The 20803-nt window shown below is 38.2% G+C and overlaps 1 protein-coding gene across 3 annotated transcripts; it reads left to right on the forward strand.

The window, feature by feature from the left end:
• The first annotated feature begins 1272 nt into the window (after positions 1–1272).
• On the forward strand, positions 1273–19155 carry LOC106085293 (filaggrin-2). Of its 3 annotated transcripts, none has more exons than XM_059365938.1 (7): positions 1273–1418; positions 13143–13158; positions 13270–13293; positions 16774–16839; positions 16899–18193; positions 18262–18845; positions 18905–19155. In XM_059365938.1, exons 1-7 carry the CDS (start codon positions 1370–1372, stop codon positions 19055–19057), a joined length of 2187 nt encoding a protein of 728 aa, XP_059221921.1. In that variant the 5' UTR covers positions 1273–1369; the 3' UTR covers positions 19058–19155. The 3 variants fall into 3 exon arrangements, with proteins under 3 accessions (XP_059221921.1, XP_059221922.1, XP_059221923.1); XM_059365939.1 differs by having other exon boundaries at positions 13276–13293; XM_059365940.1 differs by lacking the exon at positions 13270–13293.
• Positions 19156–20803: the final 1648 nt, after the last annotated feature.

Here is a 20803-nt window from a genome sequence, read left to right on the forward strand (position 1 = left end):
TCGGGCGTTTTGGGGGGGTACGGGGACTCCCTATACTTCGATCTGATTTTATATGCCAAATTCGAAATCTACTCCCGAATTTGAGGTTGGGGCGGCACGATGGGTACTTAGACTCAAATTTTACTACATTCCAATAACTTTCATTTGATACCCATATTGTCTCGATCGGTCCACTTTTGATTTTGGGTGGTGTTTATGGCATAAGGGGCAGGGTCCGCCTTCCTTCCGATATCGAAAAATTATATAGCCTATGTTTCCTTCCAGACTAACCTACACAATATGCAAAAATTTCGAGAAAATCGAATCTGCCGTTTTTGAGTCGAAACGGAACAAACAAACAAACAAACGCAAATTCAATTTTATATGTATATAAGATGGGGTCTGGACAAATGGGCGAAAATTTCGGGGTGTTACAAACTGAACGACGAAATAAGTATACAGTCATCCTATGGTGGAGTGTATACAAATTTGGAATAAAGTGATTACATTTCTTGATACCGATATACGAGGGCTATCACAAAACCAATCTTGAAAATTTGATGTTAGAAAGTTATTTTCTTATTTAAGCAACATTTGGCAAAAAATTGAGCCAGAACAATTACGATAGGTTAGGACCTGATGCCGATTGTTTTTTTGTGATAATGGTTTTATCCACTAAATTAAATAATAAAAATTATCTTTCATGTCGATATAATAGAAATATTTTGCTGCATTCAACGTACATGTGATCATATATTGTCAATCTTATTTATCGAAAACCCAATGTATATTCGACTCAGAGGTCTTGTCGCAAGTGAGGATCAAAATAATAACGTTGATGGGTAAATCCTATGACTAACAGTGTCTTGAAGTATATTTCGAGAACTCTAGAAGATGTTATACACAGCCGCTTTTTGTTCAATAACAATTTGGCGAAGACTTTCAAGAACCGAAGACCTTTGGAACAATTAGACCGTGACGAATATTTTTTTTTGTGAATTTTTCCAATGAAAAAGCATTGTTCTCCTGTTCTTATAGACGTATATAATAACAAATCAATGAAAGTTATTCTCAGTAATTCAGAAATTTTGTTTGTTTCATTTCCATTGCCCTTAAATGCCCAATAGTCTTATCAAACTCGCTGCTATTTTGTAGGTCGCCGCAGTATCATCAGGTTCAAGTCTTCGTTTGGGTCTTATCAGCGCCAGAATTATACTTAAAACGAATTTTCCTGACTACGATGGACAAGCGCATATGGCTGGAAGAGATTTTCAATAAAACTGACGACATAAATTCTTTGATTAGTCCCAAAAGACGAAACATTTACGAATAGTCAGTGGTAGAAGACACAGCTTAATTCTCGAATTAAATTCGAAATAAAAACGAAACAATGAAATACTTGATAGTATTGGCACTCTGCCTCGGTGCTGTTGTGGCAGGTAATTAACAACTTGGTCTATTGTGATAATCGTGGTCCGGAAAAGTGTTATTAATTATGGATTGTATACAGCACCACCCGAAACTAATCTAAAATCCTTTGTGGACTCTTTTTGAAGGTGTTTACGCATGTGTTATGTAAGATAGACATTCGAGCGAAACGTTGCAATGTGAAGCCTTCGGTTCGATTCAAAAGTAAAAAGGTGCAAAAAAGTGTAATTTATACCTCAATAAAATTTAATGCATATCAACAAAATTCGGACTCTCACAATCGTTGCTCAATGTTGCTTAATTCGAAGATAAATTTGTCCATCTTGGCCGTTTTCAATAATAATGTAACTGTAAGCAGGCAACGAATGCATATTCTCTCCAAACATTTTTCAATATTTCCGAAGGGGCAGTACCTCAGACAAATAATTATTTGTGTATGGTGTAAAACTGCGGTAAAAAAAAAATATTTTTTTTTTTTATTTTTTCTTTTTTTTTGATTTAGTTTCGTTACTTATTTCGTATTATCACATAAAATTTAGAAGCATTTGGAAAAAAATTTGTATAACTTAATTTTTTTTATTTTGCTTTAAATTAGACATTTAGTAGGATATTGGGTTTTCCTTGTATATAAGGACATTTTTGAGTATGCATAGAACCCACTGAATTTTTTAGGGTTGCTATATAAATTTTGTACTATTCCGTCATTGCAACAACCAATTGCCGACAAAATGGAAATTTGGCTCCTAAAACTTAAATTTTTAATAACGCTCATATAAATATTTTCTGTGGAAATTTAAGACTTCCATAGAAATTAATAATAACGATACTTTGGATGAAGATAATTGGTTATGGAAGGGAAAAGTGTTCAGGGTAGTGAACATTTTGTACTTTAATTTCTGTTCAATTAATTGTCTCATTCAGATGGAAAACAGCAACGTTTTTTTGCACTCATAATTATTTGTCTGGTGTATATTATAAAAAAATATCGTAATACCTGCAAGATTTTTTATAGAAGGTAGGGGGAGTGAGGAGGTTAAGAAGGTTAGGTGGAGGTCATCGTAGCACAGAGGGTTCGAAGCCGCTTAAACTTGAATCTGACCCTTTCACTTGTGCCTTAATGGAATGTTCATGGGCAAATTTCCCATTCGCAAGGGGAGTGATTTGCTCTATTTTATAGCGTAGAAAAATTCGTTATTACTCGCTTTGCTCTGGTTTGTGTTAAACGGGTCCACATATTCAAAGTGCCAATTTGGCTTCTTAAGCTTCGGCATGGCACTTAACAATTTTCGTTGAAATGAGATACCATTAAGGAACAGGAGGCAAAATTCTTACATATCAATGAGTGCTGTCCGAATTCAAGTTTTTAAGTATGGTATGTATCGGACATTTTTTGGTTATAACTGCCATATATACCCATCTTGTGATTTAATGTTTCAAGTTTTTTGACTCTTATGATCGAAGAATTTTTTGCAATCCAGAAGATACCACAACATCAGCCATAGTACGACGGTTAAAGAAATCTCGTCGGATACTTTTAGGAGTGAAGGCTTGAAGGGCCGTACGTTGGTGGGTTGAACTTAACTTAACTGAATGCTCATAGCCCACTCTTTGTGAGCATCTATTGTTGGTTGCCCATCGGGCCTGTTTCTGAAAACTTAGTTTACATGTTGCTAGAGGCATACCCACAGATTCCAGTATCGCTGGAATGTTTAGGATAGTTCCTAGTCTCACAAGCTCGTCCGCTTTACAATTCCCTGGGATATCTCTGTGTTCCGGCACCCAGAACAGGTGAATTTTGAACTGTTCAGCCATTTCGTTGAGAGATCTTTGACAGTCGAGGGTGGTTTTTGTATTCAGAAATACGTTCTCCCGGAACTTAATGGCTGCCTGAGAAGATATTTATGCCAATCGTCGTTATGACATTATATCTTAGCCATTCCATCTCTTCCTTAATTGCAAGGATCTCCGCTTGTTACACTCTGCAGTGTTCAGGTAACCTTTTCGATATGACCAGTTCTAGATCTTTAGAGTACACTCCAAAGCCCACCTTGTCGTTTAGTTTGAAACCATCCGTACAGAAGTCTACGTAACTTCTATTACCAGGGATAACGTAGTTCCCATCGGTTTTTTCAGGAATAGTGGTACACACACTGTGTGGAACATCGGATATTGTATGAAGGGCAAGAGTTGCCTTTCTTTTTTAAATTAATATAACTCCAGTCAATTTTTTGTACTAACACAACCTTACTTTCATATTAAACTGGGATTAATTGTGTTTAAGTGCATCTTTTTAGACAATAGTCCATAAAAATTATTTAACCTCTTTTTATACCCTTAGAGGGTTTACTAATGTCACCATTCCGTGTGTAACACTTCGAAATATGCGTCTAAGACCCCATAAAGTGTATATATTCTTGATCGTCATGACATTTTAAATCGATCTAGCCATGTCCGTCCGTCCGGCTGTCGAAATCACGCGAACTTTCGAAGGAGTAAAACTAAGTGCATGAAATTTTGAATTTTGCACAAATTCTTCTTATTAGTGTATATCGGTTAGGATTGTAAATGGGCCAAATCGGTCCATGTTTCGATATAGCTGCCTTATAAACCGATCCTGGGTCTTGACTCCTAGAGCTACTAGAGGGCGCAATTCTTATTCGGTTTGGTTGAGATTTTGCATGAAGTGTTCTGGTATGACTTTCAACAACTGTGCTTAGTTTGGTCTATATCAGTCCATAACCTGATATAGCCGCCATATAAACCGATCTTCCGACTAGACTTCTTGGGCTTCTAGAAGGCGAATTTTGCATATGTCATTTTGGTTTGACTTCCAACAACTGTTCTATGTATGGTCAAAATCGATATATAACCTGACATAGCTGCCATATAAACCGATCTCCCAATTTGACTTCTTGAGCCTCTGGAGGGCGCAATTATTACTCGATTTGCCTGAAATTTTGGAGGTGGTGTTTTTCTATGACTGGTGTTTTTCTATTCGAAAAAGTCTTTTAAGGAACTTGGAGGGTATAAAAGATTCAGCCCGGCCGAACTTAGCACGCTTTTACTTGTTACTTTTCATCTTAGCTTGAAAGTTTTTTTTATACGAGTTTGACGGATTTTCGCATGAGAAGATGAACAGAATATCAATCCTTACGGTGTTGGTACTGGTTCATTGGAGCAAAACTCAAAAAGGGTTTGGCATTCGCCGCCCAACATGTTGTGCTTAGAAATATCATACATATTAATTATTGACTTTTCTATCCCTTGGTTGGCCTCCTCCACTTTTTGAACATAACCTCATCAACATATTCCTTGTAGTCTTTTACATGTTATTAAACCAATGTCTTTTTGCTTTTGAGGCTCTCATGCCTAGGTACAATTTCAGAGCACAAGTTGTAAAATGTAATAGTTTTTTGCCAAAAGCAGAGTCTCGGATTATCCTGTATTGTTATTCATTTTACTGTTGAGGAACAGGGTATTATAACTTTGTGCATTTGTTAGTAACATCCAGAACGAAGAGAGACAAGACCATTGGTAAATATACCGATCGGTTCAGAATCACTTTCAATTTAGCGTTGTACATTATTCTGTCCATGTTCAATTGTAATCAATAGAACAGAACAGATCGCAATTTCCATTCAATCAACTTGAAATTTTGCGCAGACTTCTTTTCTGGGCTTGCGACAAAACCTATTGAAATTGGAAGAAATCAGCTCAGATTTAGATAAAGCTCTCATATATATATATATATACTCGCCCGATTTGAACTAATCCTTCAATAATGTGGTAAAATGTTAACTGATTTCAACGAAATTTGGCAACTGGCGAATTTTATAGAAATCGGTTCAGATTTAGATATAGCTTCCATTAAAAGGGATTTCAGTAAGGACTTGACAACTTTGAATTTAATTTGTGAACGCTCTCTTATACTAATCATCGAACCGGCACCGTCAATTTATTCAGTAAACTAAAATTTATCATCATGGTAAAGTACGTAAACGAACAACGTCTGCAAATTCAAATTTGCCCATGAACAGTCCATTAAGGAACATGGGCAAACTTCTTACGTATCAATGAGTGTTGTTCATTCAAGTTTAAGCCCGATGAAAATAGGCCTCCTTTTTATAGCCGAGTCCGAACGGTGGGCCGCAGAGCCACGAACAACGTCTACAAATCATAAAAATTTACTACCGTAGTTCGGAGTCGGTGACCTATGCTTTAAGAGCAAAGTCATCTTGGGTACTTGGGTAATAAGCCATATATTCGATATTGGCCAAGTGAAAATCCACATTTGCTTCACGAATAAACACTTCATCCATATGAAATAACTGCTCGGTGCGGTTTGCATGCCGGCGTCGTCATTGGGCAATACTTTTTCGTCGACGATGCCAATCGCACGTTACAGTGAATGCACAACGCTATTGCACCATGCTCACTGATTATTTTTGGCCTGAATTGGAAGATATGAACCTGGGCGACATGAGGTTTCAACAGGACAGTGCCAGAAGCCACACAGCACAAGCTACAACCGATTTATTTAAGAGTAAGTTTGATGAGCGTGTTATCTTAAGAAATTGACTAGTCGATTGGCTGCCTTGTTCGCCTTGAGACTATTTTCTCTGAGGTTACGTCAAGTAATTTTCTTTATTTCGTCCTAGTTCTCTTTGTTTTCTATGTGCGTTCAAAAACAATATCATTTGTTTTTGGCTGGCGTTTACCACAAGGAAAACCACCAAACCAATGGATGGGCAACTTATTTAATAGTTGGCAACCGTGGGTGATTTTATTCACTTATTAATAACATCTACATTTGGTTTTAAACAAAATGTTTTAAAAAAATGTTGGTCGAAATTTTAACCAGCCTTCAGTTTGAGGGATTCTTTCCCTTCGCCAGCGGTATTCCTCAACAAATTATCCAGTCAATTATCAGAGCTTAGGCAAAAATTATATAAATGAGAAAACACGTTGGTCTTTACTTACTTACTTTAATTGGCTATGACAGAATATTTGTTTTACTAGCCGTCTCGATCTTCTACGCTTATTCTAAAATCACTTGCTCCAAGTTTCGAGGTGTCTCCCATCTCTTAATCTTTCTATCGGGCTTTATATATATATATATATATATATATATATATATATATATATATATATATATTTATTTTATTTATGGGTTTATTGTAATAATAATTCGCTGCTAACAGATTTTCAATCTGGTTTCCGGCCAAAGCACAGTTGCACTACTGCACTTTTGAAAGTAGTTGAAGATGTAAGGAGTGATATTGACAGCGATAAAGTTACCTTTCTTGTTATTTTAGATCATTCGAAAGCATTTCATTCCGTTGATCCCAATATACTTTGCCTTAAACTGTATTGGGCCCACTCCTTTTTTCCTTTTATAGCAATGACCTTCCTGGACAGTTGCGCAACTGTGGTATTCAAATGTATGCCGACGACGTACAGCTGTATGTGAGCTCCTCGCCGGAGAGGCTGATCGATGGCGTGCTTCGACTAAATAATGACTTGGATAGGATAAACACATGGGCAAACGCCAACGGACTACTTTTAAATCCAACAAAGTCAAAGTGCCTTGTAATTGGTAGGAATTGGGTGACAATGCCGCCCAATCTTGATGTGGCAATTGCTGGAGCCCCAATTGAGATTGTTTCATCTGCAAGAAACCTTGGTTTGGAGTTTGATGATAGACTTTCATGGAAGAATCATGTCAGTACGACAGTGGGCAGGACCTACGGCGTTTTACGAAACTTATATATGAGTCGACAGTATACCCCTTTGTCAATGAGAATGCTTTTGGCCAGGACATTTATTTTGCCGAAACTATTATACTCTTGCGAGTTTTTTTACGGTTGTGATGTAACTCATAGGAATAAATTGCACGTGGCCTTTAACGATGTCGTTAGATACATTTTTGGTTTGCGTAGAAGAGAACGGGTATCTGACTTTGACAGACAAGTATATGGTGTCTCTTTTAACTCGTTCCTTAAGATACGCTCGTTGCAAATGATCCACAAAATAATTTATACCAATGAACCGTCATATTTGGCTTCTGTATTGCGTTTTGCCAACTCTACAAGAGGTAAACAAGTAATACAAATACGTCATCAATATCGTGTATCTGAACAATAGTTCTTTGTTAATGCTATACGTCTCTGGAATAATCTTCCCAATAGTATTCAAATTATAAGTAATGAACTACAGTTCAAATCTTTGATTTATAATCATTTTAATTAATTATTTGTTTTGTTTTTGTAACTATTTATTAATTGATTTTATTAGTAACTTTGATTAAATTGTTAAATTTTCTTTAAAGTTTCTTTTTCTTCTATTTTTTTATTTTTTTGTTTTAATCTTTTTATACCCTCCACCATAAAATGGGGGGTATACTAATTTCGTCATTCTGTTTGTAACTACTCGAAATATTCGTCTGAGACCCCATAAAGTATATATATTCTTGATCGTCGCGACATTTTATGTCGATCTGGCCATGTCCGTCCGTCTGTCCGTCCGTCCGTCTGTCCGTCTGTCCGTCCGTCCGTCTGTCCGTCCGTCCGTCTGTCCGTCCGTCCGTCCGTCTGTCTGTCGAAAGAACGCTAACTTCCGAAGGAGTAAAGCTAGCCGCTTGAAATTTTGCACAAATACTTCTTATTAGTGTAGGTCGGTTGGTATTGTAAATGGGCCATATCGGTCCATGTTTTGATATAGCTGCCATATAATCCGATCTTGGGTCTTGACTTCTTTAGCCTCTAGAGTGCGCAATTCTTATCCGATTGGAATGAAATTTTGCACGACGTGTATTGCTATGATATCCAATAACTGTGCCAAGTATGGTTCAAATCGGTCCATAACCTGATATAGCTGCCATATAAACCGATCTGGGATCTTGACTTCTTGAGCCTCAGAGGTCGAAATTATTATCCGATTTGCCTGAAATTTTGTACGACGGATCCTCTCATGACCATCAACATACGTGTTTATTATGATCTGAATCGGTCTATAGCCCGCAACAGCTCCCATATAAATCGATCCCTCTTTTTTTTACTTCTTGAGCCCCCAAAGGGCGCAATTCTAATTCGAATTGGCTGACATTTTACACAGGTCTCCAACATTTAATAATATAATAATATCAGAGCAAATCTTTTCTTATATCCTTTTTTGCCTAAGAAGAGATGCCGGGAGAAGAACTCGGCAAATGCGATCCATGGTGGAGGGTTATGTAAGATTCGGCCCGGCCGAACTTAGCACGCTTTTAATTGTTTTTACTTAAATATTGTATCAGTAACTTTGCTTAAATTGTTAATTTTTTTGTACCATTTAGTGTTCTATTTAAATGAAAACTTGTTGAACTCATTGTATTTATCAATTTACTAACCCATGCTTTATATAAGACACTGTCTTTTCTATGGGTTTTATCATAATCAAATACAAATACAAATATTGTCTACACAACAAGATAATAATCTTATAATTAGAGTGAAGATTTATTGTTGTATAATACATCCGACTTAAGTAGGTTCTCAATAATTAAACTAGGTTACAATAAATAAAAAGTGGAACGAAACAGTGTTTACAAATAAAAAGTGTTAAAAAAACAGCCGTATGTAATTGGGAATTTAACATAAAGCACAAAAAAAATTATAATTTAAAAAAATTTAGAGCAAAATTTAAAGAAATGACATATCAGTTAATTATGAGAAGAATTCGGATATTTTTGATTGTAAAAGAGTGTGTGATCCATAAAGCACGAAGCGTTGCTTAAGTCTGCCCGGCTGGAATGTTAGCATGATCGGACCAGCTCAAAGAACTGTTAAAAACCACCCCTAAATTCTTCGCACTGGATACAATATCAATCCTCTGACCATTAACATAAATATCCGGTTGTCGCATGTTGAAACTCTTGTTTTTGTGAACAACCAAACATTTGGACTTACTTGGATTTAACAACAAACCATTTACAGTCGCCCAGTCATAAACGCGATGTAGGTCCGCGTTGAGTTTACTTATGCAGTCGTCTACATTGTCCACAAAGCCGCTTCGAAAAATCTGCACGTCATCAGCATACATCATAATCTGATCGTGCGCTATATAGTGAAAAAAGAAGAGGACCTATAATCAAGCCTTGGGGAACCCCCTTAGTTACGAACAAGGGGATATGAAGTTAAAAAAATTCCGTAGTTTCATGCACAAATTCAGATGACCAACCGTGTCGAAAGCTTTGGAGTGATCCAAAAGAACCTCAAGCCAATTTTGTTTATGATCAGAACGGAAGCCAGTCCTTTCTGACACCAGGAACTCTTGGTGGAGATATACGGACATCTGTCCATGAACGATTTGCTCGAAAACCTTAGAGATATAGCATAGAATTGATATCGGCCGATAATGAACGCTGGATTTGGGAATGGGGATAATCTTTACATGCTTCCAAACTATAGGATACACACTGGTGCTCAAAATTGAATTTAACAGGTACGTTAAGTACGGTAAAAGATATGGAAGTAACATTCGTACGAATCTCGGATCAACTCCGTCCAAGCCAATTGCGTTTGACTTAACACGGACAAAACTTTCATAAACTTCCTCATGACTAACATATCTAAACTCAAAAGGACTGCGGGCATCAAAAACGGAAGCCGGCCCATCATCACCTCTGTAAAATTGCGTGTCCGTTTGTATATTGGGTATGCTTATAAAGGACCTGTTGAGTTCATCTAGATCCCCATGGTATCGAGTGTTTGACTTGGGTTTACCCACTCCGATGTCATGTATCACTTCCCACTTACTCTTCGAGCCCACTGCGCAATCAAATCTTGAAGAATAATAGTCCATTAATAAAACTGTTAACTTTCCTCCTGGCTTCACGGAATTCTTCTTTCAGTTCAGGAGACTTGAAACGCTTCCATCTACTGTAAGCCAAGTCCCTATCCACGATAAGCGCTTGATTCTTGAATTGAACCATGGCTTTGTTATGGCCGAAGCCCTTTTAATCCGTATTGGAACTGTTGCATAATAGAGGCGTAGAATGTTATCCGCCATGAAAGCCGTCCGCTGATCGACAGTTAAAAGTGTAAATATGCCATACCAGTTCACCTGGTAGACCATACCAACTAAATGTTCATAATTCAAATTACCATAGTCATGATAAGATATGTCCTCCTCTTCCTCCCGCAAATCAAAATCGTAGGCGAGATAAATCAGATCATGCTTAGAGAAACATGGAACAGAAATCTGATCATACAATGACATCTTCAAAGAATTATTGACAAAGAACAAATCTAAGAGTGTATTGACGGTTGACGTGAAATGTGTGGGTTTTGTATTATTGGTGATGAATAGGCCAAGTGTCAACATAGCATCAGTCAGAGTTGAATCTATAAGTATGTTTGAGTTAAAGTCCCCAGTGAACATCAGTACAACCCAGTAACATCAGTACAACCCAGTGTTACGGACTCCAGTACAACCTGAAGCCCATGTATGTCAATCGTATTATTCGGACGGTAGATACAACCAACCAAAACTTTCTTACGATTTGAAGATAGTTCAACAAGCACGTATTCTATCTGGTCCCCGAAATTCCGATCTGAACACAGTATATCCATTGGTCTTCCCGGTTTGCGTATACCACCGTGTTTGCCTTCAAAATACTTCTTTGCTGGAGCTTCTTCATCCATTCTGACAACATGACCTAGCCAATGCAGCCGTTGTATTTTGATACGTGCAATTATGCTATCGTCGTCATACAGCTCATACAGCTTTTGATTCATACGACCCCTATATTCTCCATTAACGCAAACTGGTCCATATATAATAGTTTACTATGAATCTTTCTATCAAACACTCCAAGTACTGCCTCATCTGCTTTCATAAGTACCCATGCCTCAGAACCATATAACAACACGAGTAGTATCAGTGTCTCTTATAATGTAATCTTCGTCTGTCGAGAGGTGGCCTTGTTTCTAAACTGCTTACTTAGTCTAAAGTAGCATCTGTTTGCCAGTATTATTCTTCGCTTTATCTCAAAACTGGTGTCATTTGTTTCGGTTACGGCGGTGCCGATGTAGATAAAGTTACTGACTATCTCAGTGTTGTGGTTTCCAACTTTCTCCATTTTCTTCATTTGATCGGTTGTACAAGTCGTCTTGGAAGTTGAATCCATCCATTTCGTCTTATCTCCATTTACTGCCAGACCGACCTATGTATCGTTGTCGTCGGCATATGCGAGTATCATGTGTTCTTTTGTGATTAGTGTGCCATATCTATTCACATCTGCATCTCTTATAATCTTCTTTAACAGGATATTAAAGAGATCACATAGATTGGCTGTCTCCTTGTCTGAAACTTCGTTTGGTTTGAATGGTCCGGAGAGATTCTTTGATATTCTTAGCAAGTGTTATTTTGCAGAGTCTTATTAATTTTGCAGGAATACCAAACTCAGACATGGCTTAAAATACCTTTGAACATAAAGGGATATCGAAAGCGGCTTTGAAGTCAACAAAGAAATGGTAGGTGTTGATTTGACCTTCTCGGATCTTCTCCAGGATTTGGCGCAGTGTGAATGTCTGATCTGGGGTGGATTTACCAGGCCTAATGTCGCATTGATAGGGCCCAATTATCTCATTGACTTATTGACATAGGTTTTAATCTTTCACACAGTACGCTCGAAAGTATCTTGTATGCGATGGGGAGGAGCCTTATACCTCTGTAGTTAGTACACTCCGTCTTGTCTCTTTTCTTGTGTACGGGACATAGTATGCCGAGGTTTCAGTCATCGGGTATGCGTTCTTCTAGCCAGATTGGGCAGATAAGCTGATGCATACGCCTTATCAGCGTTTCGCCTCCGCTCTTAAATAGTTCAGCGGGTAACCCGCCGGTTACTGCTGCCTTGTTGGTCTTTAGTCGGGTCACTGCTACTTGGACCTCATTCTGAGTAAGAGGTAAACATTTTGTACCATCAACATTGATTAGTTCTGCGGTATCCCATAACTCCACACATCTGTTCTTGCATTTATATTCCCTTTTGTAAACAAAGTGTGAATATTACGCATTTCATTATTGAAAATATTTTTAAAATAAAACCAAGCATGTTATTGAAACCAAGCGCAGACAAAACAGTTGAAAAAAAATCGCGCTATAGGTAAGTTTAGTTCTGAATGATTTAAAAGGCTATTTTCTATTGTATTTGAGTTGTGGATCGACTCTGCAAATTCATCTTCTTTGTTTGTGGGGAATTTTTATACATTAAACATTCAAAAGCAATAAAAATAATTCACTAATAAAACATTGCAATCTCTGAACAGATTTTGTTGTAACTTAAGATACTACAGAGTATCATGACATTTTGTGTGAATGTTGAAAGCCCAAAAATGAGAAAATTAAGGTGTCTAAGAATATGAATTAAATTTTAATTAGTTGCTAAGACAGAGTAACTGTTTCATATCAGTTTTAAAAATGTTCAGTTCTTTGACACAGACACACAGACGTATAAACAAATTTGCTCTTGTGGATTTAATTTCAATGGAATACGTTCGCCGATTTGGTTATCTGATAACTTTTGACTCAGATGTGTGTTAAACGTTTCGATTGCCCGATTCAAGGTCTTATTGTGGTGTCATAATGACATCATTCGCTCTAACAACATCCTGTTCTCGTTTCATAAATAATAGAACTTGATTCATTTAATTGCCCCAAACTATTAATACATGAAAATTATTTTTTAATTTCAGAGGATCTACACGAGAGGTAAGTGGACAATTACGTCAACTTAGTTATACTATGTTTTCGAGTGGTGACTGCAAGTAACTGATTGTCATTATTTTTATTTGTCTCGTTTGGATTTTTTGCCATGTGAAGAAGCAGGCATGATTTTCACAGTCTGTAAGTACCATCTCAATAATGGAATTCATTGAATTGATCAACAAGAGACATTGGTTAATAATAAACAATTTTTTCCTAATTGGTTGGATTGGTACGAAATCATGTTATTCAAATATCTTACGAAATTAATGAAAAATTAATTTTTCTAAATTATAGTATTTATTTTTCATATTAATTTAAAGTTCAATATGCAGTGGAATAACGATAATTCGTAGCCTGTTAATTCGAAAAGCTCTATAATTCATTGTCTTCATTTTACAAATTCCTAACTTCTTCAAATTTTTAATAAAATGATTTTTCTCGTAAAATTAAAATTTCTGTAAAAATCGATTGGCCGCTACAATTGCGAATTATCAGAATTTCACTGCATGTAAAAAAATAAATGAAATGCGAATTTTAAAAATTTAGGAGATATTTCAGTACACTATTTTCACCTTGTAAACGGAATAATGTCGTTTCACTTAATATCATCAGATGTCAACACAAAATGGTATGAGGTGAACTACAGCAACAATGCCACATTTTAAATTTCTGTCCAAGCTTTTTGAATAAAAAAAACACTTTTAGCATATTTTGGATTGCTCATAATGGTCACAATACAAATACAATAATTTGGGAAATTCGCAGAAATGTAATTGGGTTTCAAATTAGTCCATGTACATTAGGGTTATGACTTTTTTACAACTTCATGTACCTGTATTTTATATTGATGAGTTTTTATTTTAATTAAAAGTGATTCGATAAAAAAAACCTCACGCACAAAATTTTTATTTCGGCATTTTGAGCAATTTTATGAAGTCACTGCTTATAATGACTTTAGTTATATATCATCAAACACCCCAGGAAGTTAAATATTCACGTTGTCATTGGTTCTTAGTGGGAGGTTGTCCTTATTGCGACTGGAGTTATATAAGTCTTGAATAACTTCAATCGCACGCTCACAGCATTGGTTGCTCTGAGCAATGTTGATTGTATTGGGTTGCCCAAAAAGTAATTGCGGATTTTTTAAAAGAAAGTAAATGCATTTTTAATAAAACTTAGAATGAACTTTAATCAAATATACTTTTTTTCTAAAGCTAGCAAAAATAACAGCTGATAACTGACAGAAGAAAGAATGCAATTACAGAGTCACAAGCTGTGAAAAAATTTGTAAACGCCGACTATATGAAAAATCCGCAATTACTTTTTGGGCAACCCAATAGATTCATCTTTTTTCCAGCGAGTCTTCAAGCATTTGAGAGCTTTTGTGTAGCTATTCAGAGCTACAGAAAGTTCTTCCAAACCTTCAGCACGAAACAATTGACTACTCAACCAATGATCAGCCCATGAGTAAGAAATGAATGAATAGATTTTTCGCAACCGGGTATCAGGTATCAGAATAAACCTAAGAAAAACTAGAAAGGCAAGAGACTTCCATCGTGCATTGCAGATGTTTGGAATCTGGTTAAACTTTACAAAAGGGAATTCAAAATTGCAAAGAAACTTCATGTCGTCATTTCTGAAGGCTACTATAAATTCAACACAATTGCTCATCAATTCTTGCACAAAGAAGTACTCGATGTTTGGTAATCTAGTCGATCCATAGAGCTCATCGTGCATGATCCAGCGCATGGTGCTGGTAATTGATGAACTTTGGTGTGGGTGACCTTTCTCTTCGAAAATTTGCTGCAGTCAAATAAAAACGCCTATCTTTTTGCCAGTATTCACACTTACACATGACAATTGATCCTCGCAGATTGAACTCATCAAACACATCTAGAGTTCTTCTAAAATTGTTTAAGCTTTCCCATCTTTGAATTTAAGCGCAGTCAACTTAATTTCTTTGGATTCATATTTGAGGACTGTCTGCTTGTCTTCAAATTGCCTGGTGCACTTATTCACATAAAGCGTGCTTACCAAGTACTCTTTCCTGACTGACATGGGGTTGGGATTTCAATGCCTTCAGCGAAAAGCTAGTGGCATACCGTTGCTGCTCTATGGGATGACTGCTTTGAGTTTGAAGCAAGGCATTTTGCAATGCCTGTTGGGTTATGCTTCCCTTTTCTCTATTATTGCATTGTAATCCTACCAAGGACTTTCTGTACTGTTGTCGAATGATTCCGTGTTACTTTTGGAACAATCAAATAACTCTGAGTTGGTAAGTGTGGAAACAGTCGCTTCTATTGCCCTCTTTCGCTTGGATGGGTGGAGGGCATATAAATTACCCCTTATAAATGTGATTTCTGTAACAAAAACATCCCCAACAGGTAGCCAATTAGAAAACACACATCAATAACGGGGTTTCCAAAGATGATTCCAAATGAGGTACCTTCTCTAAATTGTTAATAAAAACAAGTAAAAAGGCGGTAAGATCGGCCAGGCCGAACTTTGGATACTTTGGTAAACCACCTTGCGTCTAAATCCGGGGAAAAATTTATAAACTCATAGCAGCTATATCCAAATATGTCCCGATTTGGACCAAGTACTAATAAGTACAAGTCATTGTTCAATTGTGTATAACAAAATATTGGTCTTTTTAGTAGCTATATCTAAAAATAAACCGATCTGAAACATATATGACACGGATGTCGAAAAGCCCAACATAAGTCACTGTGTCAAATCGGATTATAAAAGCGCCTTTTATGGGGCCAGGACTTTAAATCGAGATATCGGTCTATATGACAGCTATATCCAAATCTGGACCGATTTAGGCCATGTTTCTGAAAAATGTCGAAGAGCTTAACATAACTCACAGTCCCAAATTTCGGCGAAATCGGATATTAAATGCGCCTTTTATGGGCCCAAAACCTTAAATCGAGAGATCGGTCTATATGGCAGCTATATTCAAATCTGGACCGATCTGAGCAAAATTGAAGAAGGATATCGAAGGGCCTAACACAACTCACTGTCTTAAATTTCGGTGGCATCGGATAATAAATGTGGCTTTTATGGGCCTAAGATCCTAAATCGGCCGATCGGTCTATGTGGGGGCTATATCAATATATCGTCTATCTTCGAACTTAACCTGCTTATGGACAAAAAAAAAAAAGAATCTATGCAAAGTTTCTGTTCAATATCTCTATTTTTAAAGACTGTAGCGTGATTTCAACAGACAGACGGACGGACATGTCTAGATCGTCTCCGATTTTTACGCTGATCAAGAATATATATACTTTATAGGGTCGGAATTTTCGATGTGTGTTTTTATACCTACCATCCTTCGGTGGTGGATATAAATCCTATTGGGAGAGCCGGATCGTGAGAAGGCAAGGCTATTACTGAAAGGAAGACGACAAAAAATTATTAAAATACCACATTAGAGGATAGTAGTATACTTACTGGGTCAAAATGTCCGTTCGTCTTTCAAATATATATAAAGCCATCCATATTGAACATTACTGCAGTCTATGGTTTCTCATGCAAAAAATTCGCATTTCTTGAATAAACATTTACTAGGACTCATTTGTTTGCCATATAAATATATGTTAATGTTTTTAAAAGACATTTTAGTCAACACCATCAGACCATTGAAGAGGCTAAACGTAAGGTTGCCGATGTTCTTGATGGGTAAGTATAGTGCAAGTGTTTTGTTTCGAATTTTTTCCTTTAAAATTATTTTATTGCAGGCAAGCCTCGTTCGAAGAAGTTGGAACTTATGGCGATGTCGCTGGTGTAGGCGGTGTTGGTACAGTTGGTTTGTCGTCTGGATCATCGGGTTATGGCTCATCGGGCTTTGGCGCATCCGCCAACTCTGGTTTTGGTTCTTCTTCCAATTCTGCTTTTAGTTCAACATCTAACGCAGGTTTCGGTGCTTCCTCCAACTCTGCTTTTGGTGCCAATTCTGGATTTGGTGCCAACTCTGCTTATGGAGCCAACGCTGCTTTTGGAGCCGACTCTGGTTTCGCCGCAAATAGTGCTTATGGCTCAAATTCTGGTTTCGGTGCTTCGGGCAGTTCTAGCTATGGATCTTCCGGAAGCTCTGCTTTTGACAGCAGTTCTAAATTTTCTGCCGGTTCGACCTTTGGTGCTAGCCAGGCGGCCAACCTAGCCGCCTCTTCTACATCCGGTTTTGGTTCGGAATCTTCCTTCACTAGTGGATCAAATACTGGATCATCCGTTGTGATTCCTATTGTTGGCGGTACTTCTGGGGGCCATGAATCGTATTTGCATGAAGAGCGTCGCTCCGAAAATCAAGTTGCCACTCCCATTACCTACACTGCTCCTTCGGGTGGCTCGGAAAAATACTATCACCATGAGGAGCGCCGCGTAACCAGTGCTGCTACACCGATGGTCTACCCTGTATCCTCTGGAGGTACTGAAAAATACGTGCATCACTCCGAGAAGCGTGTCCAAACTTCTGCTCCAGTCATCCAGTTTGCTCCTTCTTCCGGTGGCGAAAACTACATTCACCATGAAGAGCGTCATATAGAGCAACAACCCCAAGTTTTATATACGGCACCCTCCAGTGGAGGTTCGGAAAAGCTTTTCCACCTCGAAGAACACCGTGTGCAACCCGAACCCATTACATTACAAATTCCCTCTGGCGGCATGGAGAAATACGTCCACCATGAAGAACGCCGTGTCCAGAATCAAGCCCCAGTTATTCAATACACTGCTCCTTCTGGTGGTTTGGAGAAATATATTCACCATGAAGAACGCCGTGTCCAGCAGACACCAGTCCAAATGGTTGTAGCTCCCTCCGGTGGACAAGAGTCTTACATGAAATACCGCAAAGTTACTTCGACTTCGTCACAGCCCCAGATGATCGTATCCAGTCCCTCGTCATCTTCATCGTACCTTCACCAACAATCATCGTCATCTGCCAACTCAGGTTCCCAATTGGGGGCACTTGTAAGCGGTGGTCTTACCAGCTCCACAAACTCGAACTCTGGTTTTGGTTCATTAACCAGTGGCTCCATGAGTAAGACTTGAATTGATCTCATGCCCTTATTTAGATTTAATTGCACATTTGTGGTTTCCCCTTTTAAGATTCTGGATCATTGACCTCTGCGTCATCTAACTCCATGTTCAAGTCCGGTTTCGGTCAGCAAGCTTCGACTGGCTTTGGTGCAGGCATGAATAGCGCCGCTATGACTGATTCATCGGCTTTCGGCTCTCAGTCAAAATTCGGCTCTTCATTTGGCTCGGAATCCAATTTCAATTCCAAATTCGGATCTCAATTTGGCAGCTCCTTTGGAGGTTCGTCAACCGCATCTTCCTCTGGATTGAGCAGCTATATGGCAGAAGCTGAACGTCTAGCTAAAATGCAAGTGCAAGGAATGAATGTCGGTGGCACACGCACTGGTGGTAGCCAATTCAACTCAAATTTTGAGAGTGGTATGATGGGAGGTAGTATTGGTGGTTTTGGTGGCACTGCTGCTCTTGGCACAGGTGGCACTGCTGGTTTTGGTACTACAGCTGGTGCAGGTGGTTTCGGCAGCACTGCTGGTCTAAACGCTGGTGCAGGAGGTTTCGGTAGCGCTGCTGCTCTCAATGTAGGTGCTGGCGGTGCTGGCAGTGGTTACAAAACCAAATCCTGGGAAAAGGCATCCAAGTGGTCAAGTCAATCTGAGGTATTTTACATTCTTTCACTTTAAGTTAGAACTATTTATATCATTGAAATCATCCCTAGTTCGGCTCTGACGGTCAAGTAAAGAACTACAAAGAAATGTCCACTGGCGAAAGCGAGAACTACGACATCAACGGCCGCCGTGTAGGATATAAGGCTGCCACTACCACCCTTGATGATAATGGCAAATTGAGCAGCTACAGTCTCCACACATAAGAGGTCAACATTCTTACATGTGTTGATCTAATTCGATTTCAATTCCGAAATTTGATAAGACTATCATTATTAATAATAACAAATAACGAAAATAACAACATTTGTTTTTCATTTCAATTGCATAACTTGGTGTAAAAACAAACAACTGAATCTAATACTGGTACCCAATGACGATTTGAAATTTCATAACCCTGGCGCTGTGCCAATAAACCGTTATCTGATAAGAACTATCGGAAGTATTTAAAAAACATATTAAAAAATTATTTATAAATTCAAATATTTCCTAAGTGTGGCGATAAAGAATCAATGATGGGAATTGTAAACTAGACTCCAAAGACATCTTGATAAATGCAAATTTGCCCATTAAAATTCCATTAGGAACAGGGGCAAACTTCTCATACATCAATGAGTGCTGTCCGATTCAAGTTTAAGCTCAAATTAAGGAATTCATTTTTATAGCCGAAGTCCGAACGGCATGCACCAATGTCACACATCCTTGGGGAGAAGTTTTTACATGGCAGCCACACCAAATGTACGCCACATATGTCACCAGCATTAGGAGGAAAAACCCATCGCTGATAATTTTTTTATGTTCTCGCCAGGATTTGAACCCAGTGTCATAGGCGGACATGCTAACCACAGCGCTTCGGTGGCCCCCAATCTCTGAGGCTAGGTTTTGCAAAAAAAAACTCTTTGCAACTAATCAATATCAATTTTAAAATAAAGCAAATACTACTAAATTTCCCATGAACATGCCATTAAGGAACAGGGGACACTTCTCTAATATACATAGTGCAGCCCGATAAAAGTTAAGCTCAATGATAAAGGGCTTCCTTTTTTATGTCGAGTTCAAGCGGCGTGCCGCATTGCGACACCACTTGTTAGAGAAGTTTTAACATTACACGATTCCTCACAGATGTAGCTATTAGCAAGTGATAACCATAGCTGAAAATTTTTCTGATATTGACGCTGGATTTTGAATCCAGGCGTACGGCGTCATAGGTGGACATGTTAACCTTTGCGCCACGGTGAGCTCCAATTGATCGACCTTAAACTTGTGAACACATTACGATGGGATAGAGGTATACTAATTTTCCTTTCGATTTTAACATTATTATTCTAACGTTAGGTTAGGTTAAAGGTCTGACTGCTAGTGCGGGACACATACACAGAAGGTGTTCTATAGTCTTTTTTTCTTCGATGTCCTCGCAGCTTCTGCAAAAGTCGTTGCTGGCAACCTTCAGTCTGTCAGCATGTTTTCCAATTAGACAGTGACCTGTCATGATGGACACAATGACTGAGACGTCACTTCTAGCCAATGACAGCTAGAATCTAAATTAGGCCACATAGTTTTGAATGCTCACAGCCCCCTTTTTTGTGACCATGTATCATTCGTTGTCCTTCGGGCCTGGTCCTGAAAACTTAGCTTAGATGTTGCTAGAAGCATATCCACAGATTCCAGTATCCCTGGAATGTGTTGGGTAGTTCCTAGTCTCGCAAGCTCATCCACTTTACAATTCTCTGGCATATCTCTGTGGCCCGGCACCCAGAACAGGTGAATTTTGAACTGTTCAGCCATCTCGCTGAGAGATCTTTCACAGTCGAGGGCGGTTTTTGTATTCAGAAATATGTTCTCCAGGGATTTAATGGCTGCCTGGCTGTCTGAGAAGATTTTGATGCCAATCGTCGGAATGACATTATATCCTAGCCATTCCACCACTTCCTTAATTGCATGGATCTCAGCTT

The sequence above is a fragment of the Stomoxys calcitrans genome, chromosome 3, assembly GCF_963082655.1.
Source record: "Stomoxys calcitrans chromosome 3, idStoCalc2.1, whole genome shotgun sequence".
In the NCBI taxonomy this organism is placed as follows: Eukaryota; Metazoa; Arthropoda; class Insecta; order Diptera; family Muscidae; genus Stomoxys; species Stomoxys calcitrans.